Source organism: Ovis canadensis, chromosome 3 (genome assembly GCF_042477335.2).
Source record: "Ovis canadensis isolate MfBH-ARS-UI-01 breed Bighorn chromosome 3, ARS-UI_OviCan_v2, whole genome shotgun sequence".
Classification (NCBI taxonomy): domain Eukaryota; kingdom Metazoa; phylum Chordata; class Mammalia; order Artiodactyla; family Bovidae; genus Ovis; species Ovis canadensis.
The window spans coordinates 214,457,181-214,470,628 of record NC_091247.1 but is presented as its reverse complement, the minus strand read 5'-3'; the positions used below and the strand labels follow the sequence as shown (position 1 = coordinate 214,470,628).

At 43.2% G+C, this 13,448-nt stretch overlaps 1 protein-coding gene across 2 annotated transcripts in view; it reads left to right on the top strand.

Annotated features, from left to right (window-relative positions):
• LOC138437855 (antigen WC1.1-like) overlaps window positions 1-12,673 on the top strand; it is a 59,553-nt gene extending 46,880 nt beyond the window's left edge. For both annotated transcript variants that reach the window (XM_069585826.1, XM_070292370.1), the window contains 7 exons: window positions 6,554-6,595; window positions 6,683-6,997; window positions 7,247-7,279; window positions 7,826-7,963; window positions 8,351-8,440; window positions 9,311-9,448; window positions 12,386-12,673. In XM_069585826.1, the coding sequence (XP_069441927.1) occupies window positions 6,554-6,595; window positions 6,683-6,997; window positions 7,247-7,279; window positions 7,826-7,963; window positions 8,351-8,440; window positions 9,311-9,448; window positions 12,386-12,531 (902 nt within the window). In that variant the 3' untranslated portion in view covers window positions 12,532-12,673. The remainder of the gene's footprint in view (window positions 1-6,553; window positions 6,596-6,682; window positions 6,998-7,246; window positions 7,280-7,825; window positions 7,964-8,350; window positions 8,441-9,310; window positions 9,449-12,385) is intronic.
• Window positions 12,674-13,448: the final 775 nt, after the last annotated feature.

Here is a 13,448-nt window from a genome sequence, read left to right as displayed (position 1 = left end):
AAAATTTTTTTAAAATTTTTATTTTTACTTTATTTTACTTTACAATACTGTATTGGTTTTGCCATACATTGACATGAATCCACCACGGGTGTACATGCGTTCCCAAACATGAACCCCCCTCCCACCTCCCTCCCCATAATATCTCTCTGGGTCATCACCCAAGCATCCTGTATCCTGCATTGGACATAGACTGGCGATTCGATTCTTACATGATAGTATACATGTTTCAATGCCATTCTCCCAAATCATCCCACCCTCTCCCTCTCCCTCTGAGTCCAAAAGTCCGTTATACATGTCTGTGTCTTTTTTGCTGTCTTGCATACAGGGTCGTCATTGCCATCTTTCTAAATCCCATATATATGTGTTAGTATACTGTATTGGTGTTTTTCTTTCTGGCTTACTTCACTCTGTATAATTGGCTCCAGTTTCATCCATCTCATCAGAACTGATTCAAATGTATTCTTTTTAATGGCTGAGTAATACTCCGTTGTGTATATGTACCACAGCTTTCTTATCCATTCATCTGCTGATGGACATCTAGGTTGTTTCCATGTCCTGGCTATTATAAACAGTGCTGCGATGAACATTGGGGTACATGTGTCTCTTTCAATTCTGGTTTCCTCGGTGTGTATGCCCAGCAGTGGGATTGCTGGGTCATAAGGCAGTTCTATTTGCAATTTTTTGAGTTGATTCTTTTGAATTGTGGTGCTTGGATGCCACAGTTGAATTGAGAGTACTTTGGGCAGAAAGGAGATCAAACCAATCAATCCTAAAGAAAATCAACCCTGAATATTCATTGGAAGGACTGATGCTGAAGCTGAAGCTCCAATACTTTGGCCACCTGATGAGAAGAGCTGACTCATTGGAAAAGACTCTGATGATGGGAAATATTGAAGGCAAAAGAAGAAGAGGGCTGCAGAGGATGAGATAGATAGCATCACCAGTTCAGTGGACATGAATTTGAGCAAACTTTGGGAGATAGTGAAGGACAGAGGAGCCTGGCGTGCTGCAGTCCATGGGGTTGCAAAGAGTCAGATACAACCTAGAAACTGGAGATATGTTGCTGCAGTGAACATTGGGTTTTCAAGTTAGTGTTTTTGTTTCCTTCAGATAAATACTCGAAAGTGAAATTGCTAAATCATATGGCAGTTCTATTTTTAATTTTTGATGCACCTCAATACTGTTTCCATAGGGGCTGTATCAACTTACGTTCCCTCTAAGTGTGCAAAAGCTTTCCTGTCTCTTCACATTCTCCTCAACTCCTGTTATTTCTTCTTTTGGATAAAAGCCTTTCTAGAGGATATGAGGTGATATCTCATTGTGGTTTTGATTTGTATTTTCTAATGAGTAATAGTGTTGAGTATGTTTTCATGCATCTATTGGCAAGTTGTATGTATTCTTAAAAAAAAAGTCTGTTCAGGTTCTCTGCCCAATTTTAAAAAATCAGATTGTTTTTTGCTACTGAGTTGTATGAGTTCCTTGTGTATTTTGGATAATAATCCTTAGCAGAAATATAATATGCAAGTATTTTCTCCAATTCCATACGTTGCTTTTTCATGTTGTTGATGGTTTCCTTAATTGGGCAGAAGCTTTTTAGCCTTATGTCATCACAACTGCTTGTTTTTACTCTTGTTCCCTTTGCTTTTGGTGCCAAATCCAAAAAATCATCACAAAGACTGGTGTCAAGGATTTTATTTTCTGTGTTTTCCTGTAGAAATTTTATGGCTTCAGGACTTGTGATCAAGTCTTTAATTTATTTTGAGTTAATTTTTGTGAATGGTGTAAGCTAGTGGTCCAGTTTCATTTTTTGCATGTGGCTGTCCAGTTTTCCCAATGCCATTTACTGAAAAAAAACCTGTCATTTTCCCACTGTATATTCTTGGCTTCTTTGTCTAAAATTAATTGACCATAGAAATGTGGGTTTATTTATGGACTCTCTGTTCTGTTCCATTGATCTCCGTGTTCATTTTTATACCAACCGCATACTGTTTTGATTAATATAGCTTTGTAATATAGTTTGAAAACAAGAAGCATGAGACCTCTAGCTTTGTTTTTCTTTCTGAAGATTGCTTTGGTATTGAGCATCTTTTGTGGTTCCATGCAAATTTTAGGGTTGTTTCTTCTGTATCTGTGAAAATTTCCATTGGAATTTTGATAAGGATTGCAGAGAATCTGTAGATTGCTTTGGGTAGTATGGGCATGTTAATAATATTAGATCTTCCAATCCATGAGCACAGAATATCTTTCCATTTATTTGAGTCATCTTCAGTTTCTGTCATCACTGTGTTTATAGTTTTCAGTGTACAGGGCTTTCACCTCCTTGGTTAAATTTATTCCTAGGTATTTTATTCATTTTCATACAAATGTAAATAGAATTGTTTTCTCAGTTTCTCCCTACAGCAGTTTGTTGTTAGTGTAAAGAAATGCAACTGATATTTTGTATACAGATGTTTCTTCTACAACTTTACTGAGTGTATTGGTTCTCATATTTTTGCTGAAGTCTTTAGTGTTTCTACATATAATATCGTGTAAGGGGGTTTCTTTCCTCATGGCTCTGATGGTAGAAAATCTGTCTGCAATGCAAGAGATCCAGGTTCAGTCCCTGGGTCAGGATGATTCCCTGGAGGAAGGAATGGCAACCCACTCCAGTATTCTTGCCTGGAGAATCCCAGTAGACAGAGGAGCCTGGCAGGCTGCAGTCCTTGGGGTTGTAAAGAGTCAGACATGACTGAATGACTAACACTTTCACTTTTCAATCTGCAAATAGTGTCAATTTTGCCTCTTCCTTTCAGATTTGGATATCTTGATTTTCTTTTTATTGCCTGATGGATCTGGACAGAACTACCAAAACTAAGTTGAATAAAAGTGGTGAGAGTAGACATTTTTGTCTTGTGTCTGATTTCAGAGGAAAAGCTTTTAGTTTTTTACAGTCAAGTATGATGAGTTGACTCATTGGAAAAGACTCTGATGCTGGGAGGGATTGGGGGCAGTAGGAGAAGGGGACGACCGAGGATGGGATGGCTGGATGGCATCACAGACTCGATGGACATGAGTCTGAGTGAACTCTGGGAGATGGTGATGGACAGGGAGGCCTGGCATGCTGTGATTCATGGGGTTGCAAAGAGTCGGACAGGACTGAGTGACTGAACTGAACTGGACTGATTATGTTAGCTGTGTACTTTTCATATGGCCTTAATTATGTTGAGATGCAATCCTTCCATACCTACTTTGTAAAAGAGTTTTTACTGTAAGTGGATGTTGAATTTGCCAAACACTTTTTCTGCATCCTTTGAGGATTTTATTTTTACCTTCGTTTTATTTTTTTGGTTTATCACATTGATTAATTTATGAATGTTGAACTATCCTTGGGACAAATATCACTTGATCATCATGTATGATTCTTTTAGTGTATTGTCAAATTCAGTTTTCTAGTATTTTGTGAATGATTTTTTCACCTGTATTTATCAGAGTATTAGCCTGTAATTTTCTTTTCTCCTGGTGTCCTTGTCTGACTTTGGTATCAGACTAATGTTGACTTCAGAAAGTGAATTTGGAAGTGTTCTTTTCTTCTGTTTTTGGAAGAATTTGAGAAGGCTCCCCCACTAAATACTGTTACATTGGAAATTGAGATTTCAGCAATAAATTTTGAATGAAGAAATAAATGTTGGCAAGGGCGACAAATAGTCAAACTATAGCACCTTATTCCTTCAACGTTTCTCTCTCTGTTTCTTTCTCCTTCCCTCCCCTTCCACATACACACACACACACACACACCCCATTCAGGTAAACCTTGAATGGTATGCTGGATGTTGCCTGAAACCCAAAGCTAAGAGAATGTAGGATCAGATACTTCAAAAGCAGAGGCTCACTCCCTTCCTTGTCTCTCTTTGCTCATCTCTTTGTCTTTTTGATTTGAAGGCCAAAGAGGCATTAAACTATGAGACCTTTTATTTTTTATTTATTTATTTTTTAATTATAATTTTTACTTTATTTTACTTTACAATACTGTATTGGTTTTGCCATACATTGACATGAATCCACCATGGGTGTACATGAGTTCCCAATCCTGAACCCCCCTCCCACCTCCCACTCCATATCATCTCTCTGGATCATCCCCATGCACCAGCCCAAGCATCCTGTATCCTGCATCGAACATAGACTGGCGATTAGTTTCTTACATGAGAGTATACATGTTTCAGTGCCATTCTCCCAAATCACCCCACCCTCTCCTTCTCCCTCAGAGTCCAAAAGTCCATTCTATACGTCTGTGTCTCTTTTGCTGTCTTGCATACAGGGTTATCATTACCATCTTTCTAAATTCCATATATATGTGTTAGTATACTGTATTGGTGTTTTTCTTTCTGGCTTGCTTCACTCTGTATAATTGGCTCCAGTTTCATCCATCTCATCAGAACTGATTCAAATGTATTCTTCTTAATGGCTGAGTAATACTCCGTTGTGTATATGTACCACAGCTTTCTTATCCATTCATCTGCTGATGGACATCTAGGTTGTTTCCATGTCCTGGCTATTATAAACAGTGCTGCGATGAACATTGGGGTATATGTGTGTCTTTCAGTTCTGGTTTCCTTGGTGTCTAATCCCAGCAGTGGGATTGCTGGATCATATGGCAGTTCTATTTGCAATTTTTAAAAGAATCTCCACACTGTTCTCCATAGTGACTGTACTAGTTTGCATTCCCACCAACAGTGTAGAGTGTTCCCTTTTCTCCACACCTTCTCCAGCATTTATTGCTTGTAGACTTTTGGATTGCAGCCATTTTGACTGGTGTGAAATGGCACCTCATTGTGGTTTTGATTTGCATTTCTCTGATAATGAGTGATGTTGAGCATCTTTTCATGTGTTTGTTAGCCATCTGTATTTGAGACCTTTTATTGATGATATTTTTCCTACAATTAAACCCTGTGAATTGAGAGATGGTAAAGTCTTTGACCATGAAAATGAGCAACCTGCTCACAGAGGTCCTGCCATCATTTTCTCAGAGGTTCTCTGCATAGAGTGGGTAGGAGTTTTGATAGGATGATCTGTAATGAATATGGAAATATTGATACTTTATGACAGGTACTATTTACCCTTCTGGTTTTTTTGAATTTACATTTATTTCTGTCAGCTTCCATTCTTTTATATATATTTTCAGTCTTTTGTTTATTATTTCTGCATCTTCTCAATACAAATTTTTCTCACTAGGCTTTTTTTAACTATTGCAAAAATTTCTGGCTTACTCAGTGTGTACATATATGTGTCCATATGTCTTCTCAGAATTCTACTAAGTCTTTCCTGTATATTTCCTTTTTAAGAGATTCCTAACCAACACTATGGGCTTTTCTGGTGGCTCAGACAGCAAAGAAACTGCCTGCAGTGCAGGAGACCTGGGTTTGATCCCTGGGTAGGGAAGATCCCGTGGAGAAGTGAATAGCAATCTACTCCAGTATGTTTGTCTGGAAAATCCTATGGACAGAGGAGCCTGGTGGGCTGCAGTCCATAGGGTCACAAAGAGTTGGACATGACTGAGCGACTAACACACACACACACATAACCAACACTACATTGTGGAGCAATTATCTCCCAATTAAAAATAAATTTGAAAAGAGGGTTTCCTTTCACAACAGTAGCCTTCAATTGCCCACTGTCACACTGAATAATAGGTAAGAGTAGTTTATAATCTATCCAATAATTTTCCATTAAAATTATGTACATGAGATTTTGAATATAAATTGACTCTGTGCTTCTGGACTGATTATTTTTAATGTGAACTATTATCATAGACTGCTACCATTAATTTATATTTGGTTTACTATTTCACTGATTAGTATGAATTAAAAAAATATTTTATTTCACTGAATTTTATTTGTCTATTCATTCATTTAATAAATATTTATCAAGCCTCTATCTAGGTATTTAGAAATGGTTTTCCATAGATATTTGTTGGATGAGTGCATACAATGTGCAGGCACTGTCCTAATAGCAGAAACAAGGCGCATATAAGATACACAAGGTCCTTCTTCTAAGGGACCTTTCTCTCAGAGGAGTGTGTGTACATTTGTAGATGTCTGTGTTTATATTTGCTGTGGGATGTGAAGACTGATAAACAAGTAAATATTTAAAGTAATTTCAGCTGGTGATCAGATGCAGTGAATGTTTCAGCCCAGGAGATAATAAGCCTGTATTTTCACATCTCATTTGCACTGAGCCATGCCCCTGATGCTAAGTGGCTTCAGTAGTGTCCAACTCTGTGCGACCCCATAGACAGCAGCCCACTAGGCTCCTCTGTCTCTGGGATTCTCCACGCAAGAACACTGGAGTGGGTTGCCATTTCCTTCCTCAATGCATGAGAGTGAAAAGCGAAAGTGAAGTCGTTCAGTCGTGCCCGACTCTTAGCGACCCCATGGACTGTGGCCTACCAGGCTCCTCCGTCCATGGGATTTTCCAGGCAAGAGTACTGGAGTGGGGTGCCATGGACCTTAGATAATCTTATGTGGGGACAGGAACACCCTCAGCTGTTCCTGATCCACTGTTTCCCTGTTGTTTGCAGGAAGAAGACCCAAGAGCTGTCCAACTGCTGCCCCCTGCACAGGTACATCAGCGCTGCCCTTCCCCGGTGGCTCCCAGGGTCTCCTTCCTCTCTCCAGGGGAGTCACAGGAGGGGCTGCTGCCTTTTCAGACAGAGAGAAGCTCCAGCTCAGGGGAGGAGACAGCGAGTGCTCAGGGCGGGTGGAGGTCTGGCACAGCGGCTCCTGGGGCACCGTGTGCGATGACTCCTGGAGCCTGGCAGAGGCCGAGGTGGTGTGTCAGCAGCTGGGCTGTGGCCAGGCCCTGGAAGCCGTGCAGGCTGCGACATTCGGCCCTGGAAATGGGAGCATCTGGCTGGACGAGGTGCGGTGCGGGGGCCGGGAGTCCTCCCTGTGGGACTGTGCTGCGGAGCCCTGGGGGCAGAGCGACTGCAAGCACGAGGAAGATGCTGGTGTGAGGTGCTCTGGTGAGTGAGGGGCTCGGGGTCCACCCTGGGTGAGCTGGGGCAGCGGAGGGGCAGTGGGCTGGGCCGGGCATGGTGAGGAGATTGTGTTCAGACATCCCGGGTGCTGGGGCTCTGATCTAGGACAGGGGAGCTGGGAGGACTAGACACTGATGTTGCGGAGACTGAGGGGTGATTTCAGGTTCAGGAAGGAAAAGGTTTGTCTGTGTTCTGGCCAATTCTTCTTCCCCACACTGCTGTTTTTCTCTTTAGGAGTAAGGAAAACATTGCCCACGACTACAGCAGGTACTGTGATCCATCCATGGGCAGGGGAGAATACTCAAATACTGGGGACCTGTTCTGTGGGCTCCCTGACAGCTCAGAAGAGGAAAGAGTCTGAGGAGCCATGGCTGTTGGGGAGCAGCCAGGGCATTACACTGGGGCAATCCCCTGCCTTGATGTCCAGGGTCAAATGTTCTCATGCCCGGGGCCAAGGACGTCTGGTTCCCATGTTGGAGAATCTAAGGAACTCCCACCTGCCCTTGAGTGTTGCTCCTCATCTGTGGGGTGCAGGTCCCTGGATGTTTGATGCTCTGTCTCCTGAAGCCCAAGGAGAGGGGATGAGCTGGGTCCTCAGAGGCTGTCTCGGCAGGGCAGCTCCCTGACAATCCCCAGCTCTGCCTCGGGGCCCCACTGGCCAGAGTGTAGTTGACTTGTCTCAGGACGAGACCTGAGGGAGCCCTGACACTGTCTGAGACTGAGACGCCATTGTCCGGAGCTCCTGAAAATGCTGACACAGGAGATTTTTCTGTGCCCAAGACTATCTCCAGCCCTTTTTCCTGTTCTCCTTAGGGACCAGAACAACCTCAAATTCTCTCCCTGGCATCTTCTCCCTGCCTGGGGTCCTCTGCCTCATCCTGGGAGCCCTTCTCTTCCTGGTCCTCATCATCCTGGTGACTCAGCTGCTCAGATGGAGAGCAGAGCGCAGAGGTTGGCTTCATGGGGACCTGGAGACCAGGGAGAGTGTGCGTAGACAGGAGATGGGGCAGGTGTGAGGAGGGAACCTGGGCCAGGTACTGTTCTGAGTCTGCAGACTCCATGTGCTCCGTGATGAGCTCTAAGGGCTGAGTAGACAGAAGTTCTTAGGACTGGGCTGTGAAGTCTCATGAGTCATGGCCTCTCCTGTGAGACCAGACAGAGTTGGCACTGAGCTGTAATCAGGGTCAGACGAGGGGAGAAGGTGCTGACATGGTGCATGGGATAGGAGACGACGCTGAGGTCCTGGCTGCCCCCATATGAGCACCAGGGAGATGAAGGTGGGCTGGCTGGATTGGGGTATCTGGGGAAGCTTCTCTGACCTGCTGGCTGATCTCTCAGCTTTATCTAGCTATGAAGATGCTCTTGCTGAAGCTGTGTATGAGGAGCTCGATTACGTTCTGACACAGAAGGAAGGTCTGGGCAGCCCAGGTGAGTGTCTCTGTCTGCCCTCCTGGGATCTCTGGTTGTCACCATCCCCTGGCTGTGCACATCTTCTCAGCACCTGCAGACCCCATGTTTGCCCCAGGCTCACAGAGACGGCTCCTCGAGAGAGGCAGGATGGCCTCTCAGAGCCCCGTGATCTCCCAGCCTCTGTCTGCACTGCAGAAGCCAGGCCTGTCCCTTCTCAGCCTGAACACAGGTCGTGGGTGTCAGGAGGGGCATTCGGTGTGTTGTGTGATGTTTGTCTCCACATGAGGCTTTCCCGTCAGATTTCTCATGGACTAAACTGCCGTATTACACCTGAGATGGTGGGGACAACAGTGACTACAGATCCGCTCCAGGAAAGAGAGGTGGACCTGCTTGGCTGGGCTTTGGGGAGGAGAGTTTTTCTCAGAGGAGACTTAAGGGGGATGGTTTTCCTTTGACTGACCAGAGGCATCCCTTGTGTCCAGATGGGGTTCGTCATTCTCCTTCTCTGGCTGTTCTGTGATGTCTCATGTCAGCGCTGGTCTCTCTGGGTCCAAAATCACAGTGTTTTAAACACAGTGTTTTTAAAAAATAACATCTGTAGAGCACAATTTGTCATAGTCCTTTAGCAATGCTCAAGGGTGAAAGAGTTGCTTTGAGATATGTAGTTTCCACCAGAAAATATTAAGATATGTAAAATCATGTTTTGGCTTAAAGACACATCAAAATGAAACATGGTCTTAGAGAAAAAAGTCTTCTGAAACACGGAGTGACTGGTTCCTCTATCCAGAAACTCAGAAACTCTGGGTCAGAAGGTATCTTAGGTATTCCCCAGAACAACCCACTTACTGGGGTTTCATACACTCCCTTGTCTGCTCTTGGAACCCCCAGATCAGAGGACTGATGTCCCTGCTGAAAATTATGATGATGCTGAAGAAGTACCAGTGCCTGGAACTCCCCCTGCCCCTCAGGGGAGCGAGGAGGAAGTGCCCCCAGAGAAGGACGATGGGGTGAGGTCCTCTCAGACAGGTGAGTGGGGTCAGTTGATCTCCAGCAATCTTTCCATCTGGAAAGAGTGAATTTGTGCTCCTCAATGCCCAGCCTCTCTAGAGATTCAAAATATAGGTAATCTCATACATTTGGTAGCATCTCTTGACCATATGCCATATTTAATGCTGTCAGACTCCTTGCAAGGAGTGAGGAATCACTCTGCTTTTGGCATTTATATCTCCATAATGTGACATAAACTTATCACTTTATATGTGATATACTTGCATGAAGATTTATAGCTTAGGGAATTTCCTGGTGGTCCAGAGGTTAGGATTCTGCACTTTCACTGCTAGGGCCTAGGTTCAACCCTGGTCAAGGAACTAAGATCCCGCAAGCATTGTGTCATGGCCAAAAGAGAAGCTTATCGATTAATTGAGCATATGTAAAAGAAAGCTAAGTGCTGAAGAACTGATGCTTTTGAACTGTAGTGTTGGAGAAGACACTTCAGAGACCCTTGGATGGCAAGGAGATCAACCCAGTCAATTTAAAGGAAATCAATCTTGAATAGTCATTGGTAGGACTGAGCTGAAGTAGAAGCTCCAATACCTTGGCCAACTGATGTGAAGAACTGATTCTTAGAAAACACCCTGATGCTGGGAAAGATTGAAGGCAGGAGGAGAAGGAGATGACAGAGGATAAGATGGTTTGATGGCATCACTGACTCGATGGATATGAGTTTGAGCAAGCTCTGGGAATTGTTGATAGACAGGGAAGCCTGGTGTGCTGCAGTCCATGGGGTCACAGAGAGTCCGGCATGACTGAGTGACTGAACTGAACTGAACCAAATTCAAAGGTGGAACAAGTGTTCTAATAATATCTTTGCACTGTCACATACATGAAGGCAAACCATTCAATATCACAATGATGCAGGTCTATGCTGAATCAGTAATGCTGAAGAAGCTGAAGCTGCCATTCTAGGAAGACCTACATGACCTTTTAGAACTATCACCTAAAAAAGATGTCCTTTTCATTATAAGGGACTGGAATGCAATAGTAGGAAGTCAAGAGATACCTGGAGTAACAGCCAAATTTGGCCACGGAGTACAAAATGAGACAAGGCAAAGGCTAATAGAGTTTTGCCAAGAGAATGCACTGGTCATAACAAACACCCTCTTCCAAGAACACAAGAGAGGACTCTGCATGTGGACATCATCAGATGGTCAGTACCGAAATCAGATTGATTATATTCTTTGCAGCCAAAGATGGAGACGCTCTATACAGTCAGCAAAAACAAGATGGGGAGCTGACTGTGGCTCAGATCATGAACTCCTTATTGCAAAATTGAGACTTAAATTGAAGAAAGTAAAGAAACCCACTAGACCATTCAGGTATGACGTAAATCAAATTCCTTATGATTATACAGTAGAAGTGACAAAGAGATCTGATAGGCAGAGTGCCTGATGAATTATGGATGGAGGTTTGTGGCCTTGTTCAGGAGACAGGGATCAAGACCATCCCCAAGAAAAAGAAACGCAAAAAGGCAAAATGGCTGTCTGAGGAGGCCTTACAAATATCTGAGAAAACAGGAGAAGTGAAACCAAAGGAGAATGGAAAGATATATCCATTTGAATACAGAGTTCCGAAGAATAGCAAGGAGAGATAAGAAAGCCTTCCTCACTGATCAATGCAAAGAAACAGAAGAAACAATGGAATGGGAAAAACTAGAGATCTTGTCAAGAAAATTACAGATACCAAGGGAATGTTTCAGGCAAAGATGGGCTCAATAAAGGACAGAAATGTTATGGACCTAACAGAAGCAGAAGATATTAAGAAGAGGTGGCAAGAATACATAGAAGAACTATACAAATAAATCTTAATACCCAGATAATCATGAAGCTGTGATCACTAACCTAGAGCCAGATATCCTGGAATGTGAAGTCAAGTGGGCCTCAGGAAACATCACTATGAACAAAGCTAGTGGAGTTGATGGAATACCAGTTGAGTTCTTTCAAATCCTAAAAGATGGTGCTGTGAAAGTGCTGTGCTCAATATGCCAGCAAATTTGGAAAACTCAGCAGTGGCCACAGGACTGGAAAAGGTCAGTTTTCATTCCAGTTCCAAAGAAAGGCAATGCCAAAGAATGTTCAAACTACTGCACAATTGCACTCGTCTCACACGCTAGCAAAGTAATGCTCAATATTCTCCAAGTCAGGCTTCAACAGGGCATGAACCATGAAATTCTAGATGTTCAAGCTGGACTTAGAAAAGGCAAAGAAATCAGAGATCAAATTGCCAAAATTTGCTGGATCATCGAAAAAGCAAGAGAGTTCCAGAGAAACATCTATTTCTGCTTTGTTAACTATGCCAAAGCCTTTGACTGTATGTATCACAACAAACTGATATTCAGTGGCTGCGAGAAGACACTCATTCTCTAGAAAAGAGTATTTCTCCATCTGAAGGCCTGTGTAGTTTCTGGGGAGGAGATATCTGTGGCTGCACCTGTAATACTATTTGTGGACATTTGGGAACAGGAGTCAAGTCAACTAAGAGCAGACGTGGGTTGTAAGTGAGGAATTCAGATTTTTCCTGTTTCCAGTCTCCCTCTTATTGTGAATTAGCATCTATCACCTGTGAAAGGATAACATTTAAATTCCTTTTTATGATTCTTACCATTGCTGGGCATCTCCTTGCTACTGTGTTGCCTGGAAGCAGGTCTCCCAGAGCTCGTGAGCACAGGTCTCCTGTGATGCAGGATTTCCACATGCACTGAGGCCCAGAAGACGACATAAACTGGATCTGAGAGGACAGCTGGGATCCATCCTCACTGGAACTCATGTGAAATAGCCTGAGCCTCCCTCCCTACACCTGGGGTGCAGGGATGCTTTGTCATAAGCACTTGCTTGACTTCCTTCCACCAGGGGATTCTGTCCCATCCTCGTGTCTCAGTTCTAATCAAACTTCTCTTTTCTATTTCAGGCTCTTGTCTGAACTTCTCCAGAGAAGCTGCTGATCCTGGGGAAGGAGAAGAGAGCCTCTGGCTGCTCCAGGGGAAGAAAGGGGACGCTGGGTACGATGATGTTGAACTCAGTGCCCTGGGAACATCCCCAGTGACTTTCTCATGATGCTGTATCAAATATGAGATGAAGCCTCAGATATTCTAATTGCCTGTATTTCAATAGAGTAGTGCTGACCTGTAATTGTGTCATATGAAAATTGCTCAAAATGAAATATTCTGAATAAGTTAACTTTTTGCTGTGCTGTTAATTTAGCAAGCTCCATGCCAAATGCTTTTAGAGGATTGGTCCTCAAATGCCATCTTCCTGAAAGGAAATGCAACATGAGTGAGCTGACCTGCTTTCTCACCTATCTTAGAGGCTAATGAGGGCATGCTCACAAGTGCTCCAGGTCACCCTTATTTAGAAAAGGATGTAAACTTGGTCTACATTCACACACCCCTTCCTTACAAGAGGAACTCATGGGGGAAAAAAAAACTAACAGTTCTAAACATCTCTGAGTTTGTGACTTGTTCTTGAACACCAGACTAGTTGTGAGCTTCAAAGTGGAAGGTTGGCTGGTGGGAAAGAATGGATACAGCTTTGCTTATCCTGCCTCAATATTCGCAGGCCAATTAAAAATCTAACTATACATAACTACCTCTTCCTTTTTCATCTCTCATTTATTCCTTTACAAACACCTCTTTGCTCATCTCCCATGTCTATTTGATTATCCAATCCTTATAAATCCATTCCTTCTTCTCCATCTCTTCCTACTATTTCTTCAGGATGCTGCTATTTCTTGTCTCTCCAAGGATCTCTCCTTCTAAGTGAATTATATCAGTTCATATACATCTTCAAGTTGATGGAAGGCAGCTTGGTGCTCACCCACACCCTGTATTCAGGTGGGACAAAAGGGCAAGAAAGTGGAGACCTAGGCAGAGGGGATCCGGAAGAATGGATGTAGATAGAAAGATCAGGAATATTTGGCTATTTATGTTTCAGAGATATGAATGGAAGCATCTGACATAACTGATCTCTTAGAG